Source organism: Lissotriton helveticus, chromosome 5_1, assembly GCF_964261635.1.
Source record: "Lissotriton helveticus chromosome 5_1, aLisHel1.1, whole genome shotgun sequence".
NCBI classification, from domain to species: domain Eukaryota; kingdom Metazoa; phylum Chordata; class Amphibia; order Caudata; family Salamandridae; genus Lissotriton; species Lissotriton helveticus.
This window is the reverse complement of record NC_136065.1, coordinates 94,434,620-94,452,375: the sequence shown is the minus strand read 5'-3', so window position 1 is coordinate 94,452,375 and position 17,756 is coordinate 94,434,620. Positions and strand designations below refer to the sequence as shown.

At 51.7% G+C, this 17,756-nt stretch overlaps 1 protein-coding gene across 2 annotated transcripts in view; it reads left to right on the top strand.

The window, feature by feature from the left end:
* Positions 1 to 17,756, top strand: part of LOC144754201 (E3 ubiquitin-protein ligase TRIM39-like) — a 90,400-nt gene that overhangs the window by 45,934 nt on the left and 26,710 nt on the right. For both annotated transcript variants that reach the window (XR_013594680.1, XM_078641788.1), the window contains one exon: positions 1,296 to 1,345. Coding sequence is in view for 1 of the 2 variants with exons in the window: in XM_078641788.1 (XP_078497914.1) it covers positions 1,296 to 1,345 (50 nt within the window). In the remaining variant the exon portion in view is untranslated. The remainder of the gene's footprint in view (positions 1 to 1,295; positions 1,346 to 17,756) is intronic.

Here is a 17,756-nt window from a genome sequence, read left to right as displayed (position 1 = left end):
AGAGATTAAACTCCTCTGCCATATTATTCAAGCCAATTGGTTAATTCATACAGCTGTCTGCCAGGCACAAATCCCTTTTGGTCAAAATGGATCAACGTTTGAAGGACACCTGGCAACCTCTTAGCCAAGATTCCTGTGATAATTTTGTAATCACAGTTCAACAACAATATAGTTCTATAGGAATCCGCTAACCTAGCATCCTTTTCCGGCTTAAGAATCATAACCACAGTTGCCTCATATTAGAAAGGTGGAATTTAAGAGCTCTTCAGATGGATCTCATTAAAATAAGATACATAGAAAGGGACCACAGAGTTTAACAATTCTTTATAGAATTCAGATGGAATCCCATCTGTCCTGCTGCTTTCCCATTACTGAGCCTCCAAACAGTTTCCCGGTTCTCTCCCTCTGTAATCCTTCCACTAAGGCCTAAAATCTGCTATTGCGTAAGACGTGGGAGATTTATGTCTTGAACCAAGCTTTGATTACTAAGGGGTCTAAGTTCAAATCTTTCTCATATATCTCACTAAGACTACCCAACATCTTGGTTGTAGTGGAATGGAGACAAAGTTTCACTGGCAGGGATTGGGTGTGGCAGTGTTGTGTTGTGGTACTGGCAGGAATAAACAGTGACCTCAATTAATAAGGTATTTATTAGGTATTTACTCAAGACTCCACCAGGAGCAGATTGTTGTAATGTAATAAGTCCAGTAGCCGAGGTGTAGAATAAAGATGAAGGTTTATTGTTCTTAGTTCATAGATGGTCTTGTAGTAATCTGTATTCAGTCCCACCAGGAGCAGCCTCCTTCTGCTCAGCCCATACTCCAACTGACACTCCACATCCAGGCATCCTCACATTCCATTACATCACCAACATTCCACTGCACATTCACAATGACTGGGCAGCAAAGGCAGGGAAGCAGGAAAGATGCATTATACCATAAACCAGATACAACACAGATGTAACCTGTTAGTCAGCCCCCCTCTCACTGAGCTAACCACCGCTCCTAGAAGACCCCCGCTGAGGCCCTCCACAGCACCACATTAAGCGCACTGATCTCACTGAGCTATCTGCCTTAGAACACCCACATCTTGGCATAAGATATTAAAGGTACTCTGGGATATTGTTAGAGCTTTGGCTGTTGTATATGAACAGTTCCTCACACTGAGCTCTAGTCCGCAGACGCTGCTCTTAATACTGAATATTATTTCAAATACAGGTCTTATGTAATGTTCATCCTCTGTTCCAGTAGCTGTCATTGATCTTTAATACAAAGATGATGTGTGTGTTATTACAGGTGTAATAATGTGAAGATTCAGTGCCCAGAGGTGGTGAAGAGTTATAAAGGTAAATATCATTGTGATGATTAGCTCTGTATGTAACTGTTCATGAAAATGGTATGGTATGGTGTGACATGGTGTGGTATGGTGTGGGGGCTGTGGAATGGTATGGTATGGATGTTATGGTGCTATGGTATGGTATGGTAATGGATGTGATGCGATGATGTGGTATGTTATGGTATGGTATGTTATGGGATGTTATGGTGGTATGGTGATGAATGGTATAGAACGTTATGATTGGATGGGATGGTGTGGGATTGGATGGTGTGGCGTGAGATGGGATGGTATGGTATGGTATGGTATGGATGTTATGATGGGCTGGGATGGAATGGGATGGCGATATGGTATGGGATGGGATGGGACGGGATCAGATGGTATGGTATGGTATGATTTGGTATGGCTGAGAGGCAGGTGCATACGTGGGCCCCTAGGGGCCCCGGGGGGCGAGCCCGGGTTCTGCCTTCCCCTGTCTCAGCATCGCCGGACCTCACGGAAGTATGCCTGAGCAAACTCGGAGAAAAAGCACCATCAGCAAGGGACTGCGAGGCCGGAGCGTCCCCAGGCCCCTGGGGGCCCAGGCGGGGGGGCCCGGGTTCTGCCTTCCCCTGATTCAGAATCACCGGACCTCAAGGAGGTCTGACTGACCCTCTCCCTAGTAATCCAGAGGAAAATTACCCCCTTTCTTGTAATCCGTGCACTCGAGGTGACAGAGGGGACCCAAGGCGCGAAAGTATCCAACCTCCTGGAGCCCTCGCTGGGATCGGGGAGGCAAATGGCACCTCATCGGGACTTCCAGGGAAGCTCGGCCATCTGGTCGCCCCATAAGAAAGCATTGGGTGCGACCAGATGGCCGAAGGGACAGGGGCGACCAGATGGCCGAAGGGGAAACAGTGCGATGGCCGTGGGGATAGGGGCGACCAGATGGCCGAGGGGGAAACAGTGCGATGGACGAGGGTGAAACGGTGCGACAAGATTGCCGGGCACGAGGAGGAGCTTGGCGGGCATCAGTGATGGCCGCGTGAGCACAGCGCTCTCCGGACCCCCGCCACTCTCGGCATGATATCCTGACCATATCCTGATTCTTTGCGAGGATTTGTGTAGAGGACACTGGGCTGATCTTCCTGGGACTTTTGGAATTTGATTTGGACCCGGGACGCCGAAGATACGACGGCTTGAACTTTCGGGGTCCGCCCTTGAGGTGCGCCCGGGACTGGGTGCGGCGTTGTGGCCGTCTTGGAGTTGAACAACAGCGGCAGGGGGATTGGACTTGTGGGTCCCCCTCTTAAGTTTCAGTTTCGATTCTGCCTCTGACTGAGACATCTGGCAGAAGAGTCCGGCCTTTGCTGGGTCCGGCGCACGAGACGGCTGTCGGGCCTTTGGCTTGCTTACTCTCCTTCCAGGCTAGTTCACTCCTAGTGGTACCCTCGTCGCTGCCTTTTGGTCCCGACGCCCTACTTTCCTGCGGCCATTTCCATCGGGTCGAGTGAGTCTCCTGGTGACGCGGCCTCCGACATGGCGGGCAGGGGGGACCGAGAGACCCGAAAGACCAAGACGCCCCTGCGTGGGGGCCCGGTCCAGTCTAACGTTATGGACCGTTACACCCATACGAAGGGGTCCCCTGGAGCCGCCCTGCCTGGTCCAAGTGCGGTTGACCACATCGTGGACGCGTCAACGGAGCCGTCCTTGCAGGACATCATGGGCGCCATTTCTGGCATGAAGGAAACAATAGGCCAACAGTATGAAGCTCTGGCCCACAAACTCGACACCGTGGCCATTGAAGTGAACTTGATTCGGGCCGACCTATCTAAAACCAATGAGAAGGTGAAGTCATTGGATCTCAAGTCATCCAGCCTCACGGCAGACGTCTCGGAGATACAGACGGAGATTGGCAATCTCCGTAGGGTGAACAATTTCATGACCCGGCGCTTGGAGGACTTTGAGAACAGGGCACGTCGCTGTAATGTGCGTGTGGTTGGCGTTCCGGAGAATCCAGACCCGCACTCTGTTGATCTCCTGGTCGAGGACCTGATCCAGAACTACCTCTCTCCGTCTGAGTTGAGTAAATTTTTCGCAGTGGAACGTGCCCATCGTGTTCCGGGAGGCCAGGGTAAGCCGGGCGCCCCGCCGAGGCCTATTGTTGCAAAACTCTTCCACTATAGAGATCGGGACGCTATCCTGCAGGCATCGCGCGTGAAGGGCCCGGTGGCCTTTGAGAATGCCACGGTGAACTTTTACCCGGACTTTTCTCAACAGGTTCAGAAACAGCGTATGGGTTTCCGTGGAGTCAAGAAGCGCCTCCGAGACATGGGATTGCGATATGCTATGCTTTTTCCGACCAGGCTGCGAGTTGAGTACAATGACCGAACCTTTTTCTTTGATCGGCCTGATTCAGTGAATGACTGGTTGGACTCTCTGCCGGACCGACCTCCTGTGACTGAGCCCGCCGACCACCCGGGTGGTGCTGAGGGTGGTGCAGAGAGCTGAACTACTTGTCTATGCCCGGGTCTTCGTGTAGAGTAACTTCTTCTGGGATTTTATGCCTAAGTGCCTCTACTGTCTGTGTGTTCTCCTCGTTAGTTGTCTTGATTGGGGTGGCGGGTGGGTCAGGGCCTTTCCTCCTCCGGGGTCTTTTTGTAGAATGGGGGTTCTTGGGCGACAGGCACACTGCATGTTGGGGTGGCTTTTTAGCTTCTTGCAGGGGTGCAGGGTGGGGGGTGTTTCCTTGATCGTTGGGGGGTGGGTGGAAGGGATGTTTGATGTTTGTGTTTTGTTTTATCAAGGCGATTCTATCTTGCTAATGATGTTTTTGATGTCATGCTCATTGAGGGGGGGTTTCGGCGTTGCTGTGTGGGATGGTGGGTAGCGGGTTGAGGTTTATTTCGTGGAATGTCAATGGTCTGGGGGATCGTATTAAGCGAGGTGTGGTGTTGCGATGTCTACGACGTTTGTCTCCGGATATTGTTTTTCTACAGGAGACTCATTTGGTGGGCAATACATGTCGTGCAATGAATAGGTGGGGCTATCGCCTCGCCGCGCATTCGGGGTTTACCACGGGTTCCAGGGGGGTGGGTATCCTTGTTCGGGCTTCCCTCCCCCTGGCTATTGATGATGTGATCCTTGATGATCGGGGGCGTTACGCCGTCCTCGTGGGACGCTATGAGGGTCGGACCCTTTCCTTGTTTGCCGTCTATGTGATGATCGGGGGCGTTTTCCGATTTGGGACGGGTGTTGTTGAACCTCCCTGATAGTACTCTTTTTATAGCGGGGGACTTTAATTCAGTGTTCTCCGGTCTACACGATCGTCACCCCCCTAGGGATACTCCTTCGGCCCAACAGTGGCTGGGTGGGTTTCTGGATACGTTTGGCTTGGTGGATTGTTGGAGGCTTATGCATCCTACTCAGCTTCAATACACTTTTCATTCTGGGGCCCATGGGAGTTTGTCTAGACTGGATTATTTCCTGATGCCTGCGGCGCAGTCGCCGGCGGTTCGCGAGATTAGACACCTCCCCCGGGGCATCTCTGATCATTCACCGCTCTGGCTTTGTTTTGAGGTGGGGGTGGAGGCGGCGGGCCGTGTGGCTCCTATTAACCCATGGTACCTCACCTCCCCCGAGACCCGCGGTCTCTTGATTAAGTCTTTGGACAATTATTTCCTAGACAACAAGGGGTCCGTCTCATCGGCGGTATCCCTGTGGGAGGCCTTTAAGACAGTGATTCGCGGCAGGCCCTTTCCCTTATTGCTGATTCTAAAAAGGCGAGGAATCGGGAGGTGGTGGACCTTGAGAGGGAGATTGCAGAGATAGAGGCTGACCTGGAGTCGAATGTCACACCTGGTAAACTCCACGCCCTGGGTCTGAAACAATTTGCCTATAGGTCTTTGGTTACAGATGCGGCTAAATTGATGTTTCGGGAGCAACAGGGTCGTTTGTATGATGTGGGGGACAAAGCGGGTAAATTGCTGGCATGGCTGGATAAGAAGGAGAGGGCGAATCGTGTGGTGCCTGTGATTCAGACTTTGAATGGTGTGAGAGTGACTGACCCGGTTGGAATAGTTGAATGTTTTGCGGACTATTTTCGTGTGGTTTATTCCCCTGTGTCTGCACGGGATGTTGATGACTCTCGCCTTTTGTTGCGTGATATAGCTCTGCCCAGTGTTTCCGATGTAGACCGAGTTTCTTTGGAGTCCCCTTTCACTACGGACGAGATAGCGACGGCTATTCGCTCCGTTCGGGCAAAGCTTTGGGCCCGAATTGATTGCCTATTGAATTGTACAAGCTAAGTCCTGATAAGCTGGCGCCCTATCTTCGCACTATGTTTTTGGAATCCCGGGAGCGGGGTATTCTCCCATATGATCAGCGTCTGGCTACGATTGTTGTTATTCCCAAAGAAGGTAAACCTCGGGACCTTTGTTCGTCTTATAGGCCCATTTCCCTGTTGAATGTTGAACCCAAGGTTCTGGCTAAGCTTCTGGCTACCCGCCTCTTGACGGTCATTGGTGGCTTGGTTCATCCGGATCAATCCGGATTTATCCCGCATCGCAACACGGCTCTTAACCTACGTCGTCTCCACGGAGCTGTTGCGAGGGCGGGGCTTCTGACGGAGCCGGCCATTTTGGCTTTGTTGGACGCCTCGATGGCCTTTGATACGGTGGAGTGGCCCTATCTTTGGGCAGCTCTTGAGAAATTTGGTTTCGGACCTGAGTTTATTGGTTGGGTGAAGTTGTTATACGCCGAACCCTTGGCACAGGTGGTGGTAAATGGTCGGGTTTCTGTCCCCTTCTGCCTTGGTAGAGGGACCCGTCAGGGATGCCCCTTGTCTCCGTTGCTTTTCGCGCTCGCCCTGGAACCGTTAGCTGCGTGGCTTCGATGGGAACCTTCACTCAAAGGGATCCGTTGGTCACCGGATTTTGAAGACCGCGTCTCGCTTTACGCGGATGACATTCTTCTGTATCTTACTTCCCCGCGTAAATCTTTAAATGTATTATTTGACGTTCTTACTTCGTTTGGTGCTAACTCAGGTCTGGTTATTAATTGGGCTAAGTCTTGTGTGTATGTTCTTTCAGGTGTGTTGCCCCCCTTGCCAGACAGATTTCCTATCCAGGTTGTCCAATCTGGCTTCAAGTATTTGGGGATCTTTATTTCACTGGACTCTTCACTCCGGTTCGAGCGTAATCTCCTCCCCCCGCTTCTTAGACTGGGACTGGACGTGGCCCGCTGGCGTAAGCTACCCCTGTCTCCTCTGGGCAGGGCTGCCCTTTTTAAAATGATGTCTTTGCCACGATTCCTATACGCACTTCAAAACTCTTTTGACGACGTTCCCGCTACCTATTTCCGAGAGATCGAGAGTCTTCAAAGACAACTGATCTGGGACGGGCGTCCACGTATTGCCCTGGCGAAACTTACCATCCCTTGGTACGACGGGGGCGTGGCGCTCCCCGATATCAAGAGATATTATTGGGCCACCCAGCTGTCTGCCATTAACCACGCAATGTATTCCCCGGGTCGCGATCCGGCCTTTGAGATGGATAAACTCCAGCTGCCGGGAGGGGATTTTAATAGAGCGCTTTATTCCAGATCGGCCGGGCGCCATCTTACGGGCCCGTCCAGGATCGCAGTCAATGTGTGGCGCGCCGCGAATGTGAGTTTGGGATGGGAGAATCGACTGACAATGGCCACTCCGCTTTATGCTTCCGAACGTTTGGGATGTCTCTGGTCCTCTAAGGGCTTTGACCGCTGGGATATGATTGGGATATGCAAAGTGGGTGATGTCTGTGTGAAGGGTGGAGTGAAGTCTTTCCAGGCCCTTAAGGCCGAGTATGACTTGAGTGACAGAGAGTTTTTTCGGTATCTGCAGGTCCGGCATGCCCTGGCCTCAGTTCTGACTCCTGATGTGCCACTGCCCGAGTCCTCCCCCCTTGAGGACCGCATTCTGGATGGACACCTGCCCGATAGCACTATCTCCCTGATTTACAAGAAACTGATTAATAATCGCGCTGACTTACTGGTCCGACTTAGGGAGGTTTGGGTCGGGGACGGGTTGGACTTAGGTGACGAGGATTGGCAGTCGGCACTCTCTTCTCCGAAAGAGGTCGCCATCCCAGCCCGTCTTCGCTTGGTTCAACTTAAGATCCTCCACCGGGTGTATGTAACTGGTCCGCGTCTGGTAGCAATGGGTTTTTCCCCGGATGGTTTATGCAAACGTGGTTGTGGGATGAGTGCTACATTTCTGCATATTCTTTGGGAGTGCCCAGTGGTGGCAGCCTATTGGACTGATGTGCTTGCGGTGATGACTGCTGTGACTGGTATTGCCCTGCGGCCTGAGGCCCGACGATGCCTGTTGAATGTGTGGGAACCCACCGACTGTTCTGTGGCTCAGACCCGATGGGCGACCTTGGGATACATGGTCGCGAAACGGGACATTGCGCAACTCTGGGGCGCTTCCAGACCTCCCGAGGTCTCGGTGTGGGAAGATAACATGGACTGGTCCATGTTTCGAGAGAAGACCGTCTATGTGGCTAGGGGCAGACCCAGGGCGTGGACGAAGATTTGGAGTCAGTGGAACGAATATCGTGGTGACATCTGTACCCCTCCCTTGGTTGACACTCCCGATGTTACCCTATCTCCCTAGGCTGGCGTTCCCGAAATTTTCATACTGTTCTAAGATTTTCCTGTCCTCCCCGCTGTCCCCCCCCCGGCCTTGCCGAGTCCCATTGACTGTGCTTTCGTCTTCCTGATTAGTGGCTTTCCCCTCCGCCTTCTGGGCTGACTTTGATTATTGTGCATTCGCCTTGTTTAGAGTTAGTTGTTTCTATGTTTGAAAAAACTAAAAAATGTTATGTCCTGTCCTATGGTTTGAGCAATACTTGATATCTGATTTGTGCCTGGCCACGGAAGTGTTCGTTTGCTTCTTATGTTGTGCGTTGCTATTAGCGGCCAGCCCGTGTGGTTGTAGGCCCATCTTTGTACTTTTTATTTTAATTGCTCAATAAAAGTAAAAAAAAAAATAAAAAAAAGATTGCCGGGCACAAAAGGGAAGCCATCTGGTCACTCTGTGCCCCAACGAAAGAGCAAGCGAGCACCGGGGCATGGGGGACCAGAGGCCCAGGGCCCCAGCTGGGTCCCAGCCATGGAGGCTGCGAGGGGGACACGACAGGCCCTCTGACCCCGGGCCCGTGGACACCACGACAAGCAGGGGAGGCCTGCACGGGAGTAACAGACCCTACCCCGGGCCTTTGGCGGTGCAGCAGCCCAGGGGACGGATGCTCAGGGCCGGAGCACCCGACCCGAGGCCCGGCGAGGCCCCTGGACCCAGCCGGGGGTCCCAGGCCCAGAGGCGCAGGGGAAGCCTCCACAGGCCCGCTGGACACCGTCCCGGGCACCCTGCCACGCCATGGGCCTGGAGATGGGAACCCCGGTCGCCCGAGGGAGGACTGCCCGGGACCCATGGAGCCCGTCCCGTGTACTGTGCCATGCCGTGGGCCTGGAGATGGGAGCCCCGGACGCCTGGTGGAGGACTGCCTGGGACCCATGGAGCCCGTCCCGGTTGCTTTGCCATGCCTTGGGCCTGTAGATGGGAGCCCCGGACGCCCGGGGGTGGACTGCCTGGGACCCATGGAGCCCGTCCTGGGTACTTTGCCATGCCATGGGCCTGGAGATGGGAGCCCCGGACGCCCGGAGGAAGACTGCCCAGGACCCATGGAGCCAGTCCTGGGTACTTTGCCATGCCGTGGGCCTGGAGATGGGAGCCCTGGACCCCCGGGGGGGAGGACTGCCCGGGACCCATGGAGCCCGTTCCGGGTGCTTTGCCATGCCGTGGGCCTGGAGATAGGAGCCCCGGACGCCCGGGGGAGGACTGCCTGGGACCCATGGAGCCCGTCCTGGGTACTTTGCCATGCCATGGGCCTGGAGATGGGAGCCCCGGACGCCCGGGGGAGGACTGCCCAGGACCCATGGAGCCCGTCCTGGGTACTTTGCCATGCCGTGGGCCTGGAGATGGGAGCCCTGGACGCCCAGGGGGGAGGACTGCCCGGGACCCATGGAGCCCGTCCCGGGTGCTTTGCCATGCCGTGAGCCTGGAGGAGGGAGCCACGGATGCCTAGGGAGGTGTTGCCCAGGCATAGCCCATCTGGTCCCCGGCAGAGAACCACCAGCCCGGGAGGGGTGTCCTTGCATAACCATTCCCCTAGGAATCCGGAGGAAGGCTTCTTCTCTTTCTTGGAACCTGTGCGCACTGTGAGACTCAGGGGACCCTAGGCCCGGACGTGCCCGAAATCCTGGAGCCCTCGCTGGGATCGGGGAGGCGGACAAGCACTCATCCGGACAGCCGGGCCAGGCCAGCCCGGTCCCAACACTGTCCCTGCTCGACTTGCTCTAGATGGCGCTCCAACATAAGGAATGTTCCAACACCTTCCCTGCTCGACTTGCGCTAGATGGCGCTCCAACATAAGGAATGTTCCAACACCTTCCCTGTTCGACTTGCGCTAGATGGCGCTCAAACATAAGGAACGTTCCAACACCCTCCCTGCTCGACTTGTGCTAGATGGCGCTCCAACATAAGGAATGTTCCAACACCTTCCCTGCTTGACTTGCGCTAGATGGCGCTCCAACATAAGGAATGTTCCAACACCTTCCCTGCTCGACTTGCGCTAGATGGCGCTCCAACATAAGGAATGTTCCAACACCTTCCCTGCTTGACTTGCGCTAGATGGCGCTCCAACATAAGGAATGTTCAAACACCTTCCCTGCACAACTTGCGCTAGATGGCGCTCCAACATAAGGAATGTTCCAACACCTTGCCTTCTCGACATGCTCTAGATGGCGCTCCAACCTAAGGAAAGAATAGTTTTGGAATTCTCAAATTCCGATTCGGTAAAAAATCGGTATTACTGAATCGCAAAACTATTGTTTGCTACATCCGGCCCTTAATGCTTTGGAGGCACACGCTATAAATTTTTCCTGGCCTTTGATCTTTTGTCTCAACACCACTGCCAAACCCTTGGATTGCGTGTTACTCTAACTGCATGATCGAGGAATGATGTGAAGCTCTTTCAAAAGGAATGGCGTGCGAACCTTAATTGATGCTCCAAACGAAAACGGATGACTACACGGAGGACATTGGCACCTTTGTGACAAGAGGAAGCCAATTTCAAGGCAATGTTCAGGCTTTCAAAAACATTTCAGGAAACGAGCATTGGGATGAAAACGCTCAAGTGTGAGGCATGATAATTATTTTGGGAACACGCATGAAAATATCCAGTACTTGGCCATTGTATTCCAAGCAAAAGAATAAAGATGCATAGCAGGTGCTAGTCACCTTTACACACATCAGATTACACCGTGGTTCAGCCCTGACAATATTCCCCAAACACAGAGGGGGATTCGACACGCATCAGCTTTTTTTCCTTTCAACCTACGAGGGAATCACATTGTGTTGGACTGTTGTCAATCAATAAATCAATCAAGGTATTTATAAAGCGTGCTACATACCTGTGAGGGTCTCAAGGCGCTTGGGGGGGGAGGGGGAGGGGAGAGCTGCTACTGATTGAAGAGCCAAGTCTTGAGACGTCTTCTGAAGGCCAGAGTGAGAGTTTATCAACAAAAAATATACCCGTAGAGAGAACAAAATTATTCATTTCCCCTGAGCGAGTCTGCTTTTGTGTTTTGAAAAACAAAAAGTGTAAATAATCTTGGCACAGGCAGGCTGATCATTAACAATATTGACTGGTGTAACTATGTGAAAATGTCCAGGAGCCTTAATGTATTGACATTGTTTTAATGTTTTTGTTATATTTTGCACAAATTTATTTCAGTTTGTTAGATGAATTCTTTTCTGAAAAATTAAATGTGTAACCTTGAATGCATCAAAGAAAAAGGATGTTGCTTAAAGATGATTTAAATATATTACAAATGATAAAGTAAGGTAAAATGACTGAATGCATTGTATCTAAAATCTGCTGAATAAAAAGTAGTATTGTGAACTGGAGGCCAGGTAATTTCCCTTTTTTATAAACCCTTGGAACTGGCATCCTTAAGAATGTAGGTATTTCCCCTAGAGTAAACGCCTGTAAGCATGGTGACTCATTCAAATCCGGTTTAATCACTTTCAATTCTTGCTCACATAGATCACTCCAGACAAACTCATTGCCTTTCTTTACCAAACCTCTAAGTTTGACTGACTTCGCTGATACATTCTTCATTTATCTCCCATAATATTCCACCATTCCTAAAAATGAACTAAATTCCTCTTTAGCCTGTGGTGTTTTCAAATTGTCAATAGTGTCAACCAAATGTTGTCTGGGCTTCACAAATCCTCCCGAAATCAGGTGTCCTAAATAGCTCACCTCAACCATGCAAAACTGGTGTTTACTTCTTTTGAGGGAAAGCCCTGCCTCTTTCAGTCTCTCCAACACTCTACACACATGAACATTGTGTTCCTCCATAGCACTTCTGAAAATTAAAACAGCCTGATGGCACTTCACCCCAACCAAATCCTTTAAGGCCCTACATATTATGTGTTGAAAGACCGAGGACACTGATACAAGGACAAAAGCATTCTCCTGAATTTAAAAGCACCAATGGGAGTTATGAAAGCCGTCAGGTCCTGCGACCCACCATCCAATTCCACCTAATGGCAAGCTAACGCTAAATCCAATGTAGTGAAGAACTTCACCCACCCAATGGAGAAATTGTCTCCTCAATGTTAGGGAAAGGGAACTTGTCCATCACCACCTCTCTGTTGAGGGCTCTAAGGTCCACACATAACCTGATGTCTCTATTGCCTTTTCTCGCCACAACAATGGGGACCAACTATTCATTTGCCTTGATGTCTTCTATTACCCTGCAGCTTCCTATCTCTTGAGTTCCACAGTAACCTGTTCCTGCAAAGCAAAGGGAATTCATCATAGTAACCGGATTCGCTCCATCTTTCAACTTTATATATATTTTGTAATTCTCAGGCACCCCAAGGATTCTTGGAAAACCTCTAAGAACTTACCAACAAAATCCGCATCTCTCCCTTGGATCTCCTTCACCTGAACTTGTGGCTGAGCCAGCATTGAGATTTAGTACTACTCCCAACAGCCTTTGATGTGGCCAACTCAATAGATTGTCCCATTTGTTGGACAGATATACTTTGCCTACCAAGTACCTTCCTCCTAACTCCAAACACCCATCAAAGTAACCCAGCATTTCGCTGTCCACCGTACCCTCATAGATTCAAGTCCATTTAGTGTAACGTAATCCTCTACTCAAAACTTCATGCATAGCATTGTTTTGAAATAATAGTCAAATGCGTACAGGTATCCAACCGCATTAACGCCTCTACCCCATCAATCACCACGTTCTCACTGGGATGTTCATCCTTCCTGTGACTTGTTTCTTGTGAGACATCCTTAACATCTCTTCTTTTTTTGTTGAAACTTTTTATTGAAAGTAAAAACAAGAAAACAGAAAAACAAAACATGGCAAGGCATTACAATAGAATTGTGTCACCATTCAGCTCGTGGGGGGGGTACAAACGTAAATCAGATATCATTGCAACCAGTAAATCGAGGGGAGGGGGGGAGAGGAGACCAGAAGTATACAAAACATCTATAATCCTGCGGAGGAAACATCAGGTTGGGAGGAAGACAAGTCAATATCACATTCCGATATGGGGGGAGCACATATATCACCACGGTATGTGTTCCACTGAGTCCAGATTTTCCCCCATTTGCCAGGTGTGCCACGGGAAACATAAACCGTTTTTTCTCGAAACATGCACCAATCCATGTTTTGTTTCCACACTAGGACTGTTGGAGGCCTCTGGGCGCCCCATAGCTGGGCAATGTCACGCTTGGCGATCATGTTACCCAAGGTCGCCCATCGAAGCTGCGCCAGATTGTAATCATTCGGCTCCCAGACGTTCAGCAAGCACCTCCGCGCTTCAGGCATCAGCCGTACACCCGTAACCTCACTCATTACCGCATGCACGCGATTCCAATAGCTCAGCACAACCGGACATTCCCAAATCATATGGAGAAATGTGGCCACCATGCCGCATCCACGCCTGCACAATCCATCCGTCGAGAATCCCATTCGCACCAGACGCGGACCAGTCACATACACCCTATGCAGAATTTTGAGTTGGACAAACCGAAGGCGTGCCGGGATAGCCACCTCTTTCGGGGAAGAGATCGCGGCCTGCCAGTCTTCATCATCGAGCTCCAGACCATCACTGGTCCACAACCCTCGGAGGCCTTCCAATAAGTCAATCCTAGTATTAATCAGTTTTTTATAAATGAGCGAGATAGTGCTATCAGGGACATGCCCATCTAGTATCCTATCTTCAAGCGGGGATGCTTCCGGCACGTCCGAGCCTCGGGGAAAAACAGACAAGATTGCGTGCCGGACTTGCGCGTACCGAAAGGATTCCCTATCATTCAATCCATATTCAACTTTCAATTCCTCAAAAGTTTTGATCCTACCCTTGATCCACACATCATCGACCCTGCTGATCCCTATCATGTCCCACCGATCGAATCCCTTCGATTGCCAAAGGGAGCCAAGTTTATCCGAGGCATAGAGTGGAGTAGCCCGGGTCGGTCTGTCAACCCATCCCGTGGCCGCCGTAGCCCGATACCACACCTGCACCGCTGTTTTAGTGGGACCCGTAAGAGATCTACCGGCTGACGTCGCGTATAAAGCCCTGTTGTAATCGCCGCCGGGCAGCAACCATTTATCCATCGCAAAGGCCGGGTTTAGTGAATGAGCATAGGTGCCGTGGTTGATGGCCCCTAACTGAGAGGCCCAATAATAGCGACGGATGTCCGGGAGTGCGATGCCGCCATCATACCAAGGGAGCGTGAGCTTCGAAAGGGCAATACGAGAACAGCCCCCCCATATCAACTGTCGCTGTAGACATTCAATCTCCCGGAAATACCCGGCTGGTACTACGTCAAGCGTGTTTTGAAGCGCATAAAGAAATCGGGGGAGCAACATCATCTTAAACAACGCCGCTCGTCCCAGGGGAGAGAGAGGGAGTCTGCTCCATGTTTCTATATCCGCCCGAAGATGTCGGAGAGGGGGCAACAAATTGCGCTCGTAACGAAGCGTAGGGTCTAGGGTAACAAAGATTCCCAGATATTTGAATCCCTCGAGCACCACCGAAATAGGACATCCACGTGGCAAGAGGGGAGCATCGCCGGAAAGAACATAAACGCAAGATTTTGACCAATTGATGACTAGACCGGAATTTTTACTGAAAGAAGTCAAAACGTCGAAAAGGACGATCAACGACTTCCGGGGCGACGTAAGGTATAAGAGTATATCATCCGCATACAGAGATACACGGTCTTCAAATTCCGGAGACCATCTAATACCCTTCAAGGATGGTTCCCATCTCAACCAAGCCGCCAATGGCTCTAAGGCAAGAGCAAACAGAAGTGGGGACAGAGGACAGCCCTGGCGCGTACCCCTACCAAGCTCAAAGGAGGCCAAAACACGCCCATTCACCCCTACCTGGGCTAAAGGGCCAGCATAAAGCAGCTGCACCCAACGAATAAAGGCGGGCCCAAAACCGAATTTAGAAAGGACCGCCCAAAGATAAGGCCACTCAAGCGTATCAAACGCCATAGTGGCGTCTAGGGACGCCAAGATGGCCGACTCCCGCAGAGTCCCGGCTCGCACTAGGACTCCATGGAGGCGCCGAAGATTAAGTGTCGTATTGCGATGTGGTATAAAGCCGGATTGGTCCGGGTGAACAAGATCTCCTATAACAGATATCAAACGAGTAGCAAGAACTTTGGCCAGGATCTTAGGTTCAACATTGATCAGGGAAATAGGTCTGAAAGATTCGCAGCGGTCACGCGGCTTTCCCTCCTTATGTATAACCACTATGGAGGCCAGCCTTTGATCAGGAGGAAGAGACCCTTTCTCTAGGGATTCCAAGAACATCGATCGCAAATACGGCGCCAGCACGTCGGGACGGAGCTTGTAAAGCTCGATGGGGAGTCCATTAGGGCCCGAGGCCTTCCCGGAGCGAATCGATCGGATAGCGGTCGCAATTTCATCAACCGTGAGCGGAGCTTCCAGTAGGTCCCGCTCCGGGTCAGACAAGCATGGCAGCGAGATATCGCGTAGAAGCAAGCGGGAGTCCTGCTCTGGTCGATCGGACACAGGGGAGTACACTACCCGAAAATAATCGGCGAACCGCGCAACGATCCCAGCAGGGTCAGTGATACTTTCACCATTCACATCAACTATGACGGGGATAACTTGACTCGCGCATTCTCTCCTATCCAACCAAGCAAGCAACTTCCCAGCCTTATCTCCCACATCATACAGACGCCCCTGCTGTTCACGACCCATCTCTTTCGCAGCGTCAGTCACAAGTGCTCTATATTCGTGCTGTTTTAGGTCTAACAAGTGCAGCTTCTCAGGGGAGGCTCCAGAGTCCAACTCTCCCTCAAGGATGGTAAGTTCAGTCTCAAGACGGACAACCTCTTCCCGCTTACACCTCTTAACATTGCCAATCGATGAGAGGGCTTGTCCCCGAATGACAGTCTTATACGCCTCCCACAAGGAGATAGAAAAGGACACTGAACCCACATTCTCAGCAAAGTAACGATCGATCGCTTTAAGTAATTCCACTCTAATCTTAGGATCACGGAGGTACCATGGGTTAATCGGGGCAATCCGACCTCCCGACCCCAGACGAGCGCTCACAACTAACCACAGCGGGGAGTGATCCGAAATACCCCTGGCAAGATGTTTCACCTCCCCTATGAGGGAAGCCTGGGAGGAGGGCATCAAAACATAATCTAATCTCGAAAGGCTGCCATGGGCCCCGGAGTGAAAAGTATACTGCCGTTGCCCAGGATGATGTAAACGCCAGCAATCGGTTAGCCCCATTGCCTCCAGGAAGTCCCCCAGCCAGGATTGAGATTTAGCGAGGACACGGGGAGGGTGACGATCATACATTCCAGACACTACTGAGTTGAAATCCCCCCCTACTACAAGTACACCCTCGGGCACTCCCAGGATCACTTTTCCCAAATCAGCATAGGTCGTAGTTTGAAGGCCTGGGGGTATGTAAACCGAGAGTAAAGTAATCACCCTCCCTTCCCAGCACCCTACAATAGCGGCATAACGCCCCCTATCATCAAGTATAACGTCATCAATAGCAAGGGGGAGGGAGGTCCGAACCAGAATGCCCACCCCTCTGGAGCCGGAAGTGAAACCCGAGTGGGCCACGAGGCGGTATCCACGCCTATTCATGGCGTGGCATGTATTACCCAGCAAGTGTGTTTCTTGAAGCAAAACCACATCAGGAGACAAGCGTCGTAGCAACTGTAAAACCACCCCCCGTTTAATTCTGTCTCCCAACCCATTTACGTTCCAACACAGAATGCGTAGTCCCCTATCCCCCATCCCAGACTCCACCCCAGGCCCCCCCCACACCAGCCGCGACACTGCAACACAGGAGATCATCAGTACTATGCCTTGAATAAAACAAAAAACCCTAAACTTAAACCCCCCAACCCCCCAAACCAACATTATACCCCCCACCCCGCACCCCTGCGTGAGACTCAAAAGCCACCCCAACTTGCAGTGTGCCTGTCGCCCTAACATACAACTAATCTACGAAAAGAACCCCAGAGGAGGAAGACACACCCGACCCACTCCCACACCCCATTAAGACAACATAGTAGCGGACAATAGTAGCATAGCATCAAACCACTGCCGAAAGTCAATACGTCGGTCCAGGAGCCGATTCACTCCCTATTCCTGCTCCATCAGGCCGCCCTCCGCTCCACCGGAGTGTTCCGAATGATCAAATTGTTCCTGTCCAGGGGGCAACGAGTCCAACCAGTCACTAGCAGCTCCAGGATGGTCAAAGAAAAACGTTCTATCATTGTGAACCACACGCAGTCGAGCCGGGAAAAGCATGGCATATTTCATGGCTCTATCTCTCATGCTCTTCTTCACCCCTTGAAATCCCAGTCGCTGCCTCTGAACCTGTTGGGTGAAGTCCGGGTAGAAGCTGATCGCGGCGTTTTCATATTTCGTAGGGCCCGATGTGCGGGACGCCTGCAGGATCGCATCTCTGTCACGAAAGTTAAAGATCCGCGCAATGATGAGGCGCGGAGAAGCTCCCAGCTTGGGCGGGCCACTCGGGATTCGGTGGGCCCGTTCCACTGCAAAAAACTTGCTCAGGCCCTTGGGCGCTAGGTGATTCAGGACAAGGTCCTCCACCAGTAGGTCTACCGCTGACGAGTCCGTCGTCTCCGGGACACCAACCAACCGGACGTTGTTCCGCCGTGCGCGGCCTTCAAAATCGTCCAAGCGTCGAGAGAGGTAGTCACGGGCGGATCTCAAATTACCGACCTCCGTCTGTAATTCAGAGACGTCGGCGACAAGACTGGATGTCTTCAGGTCAA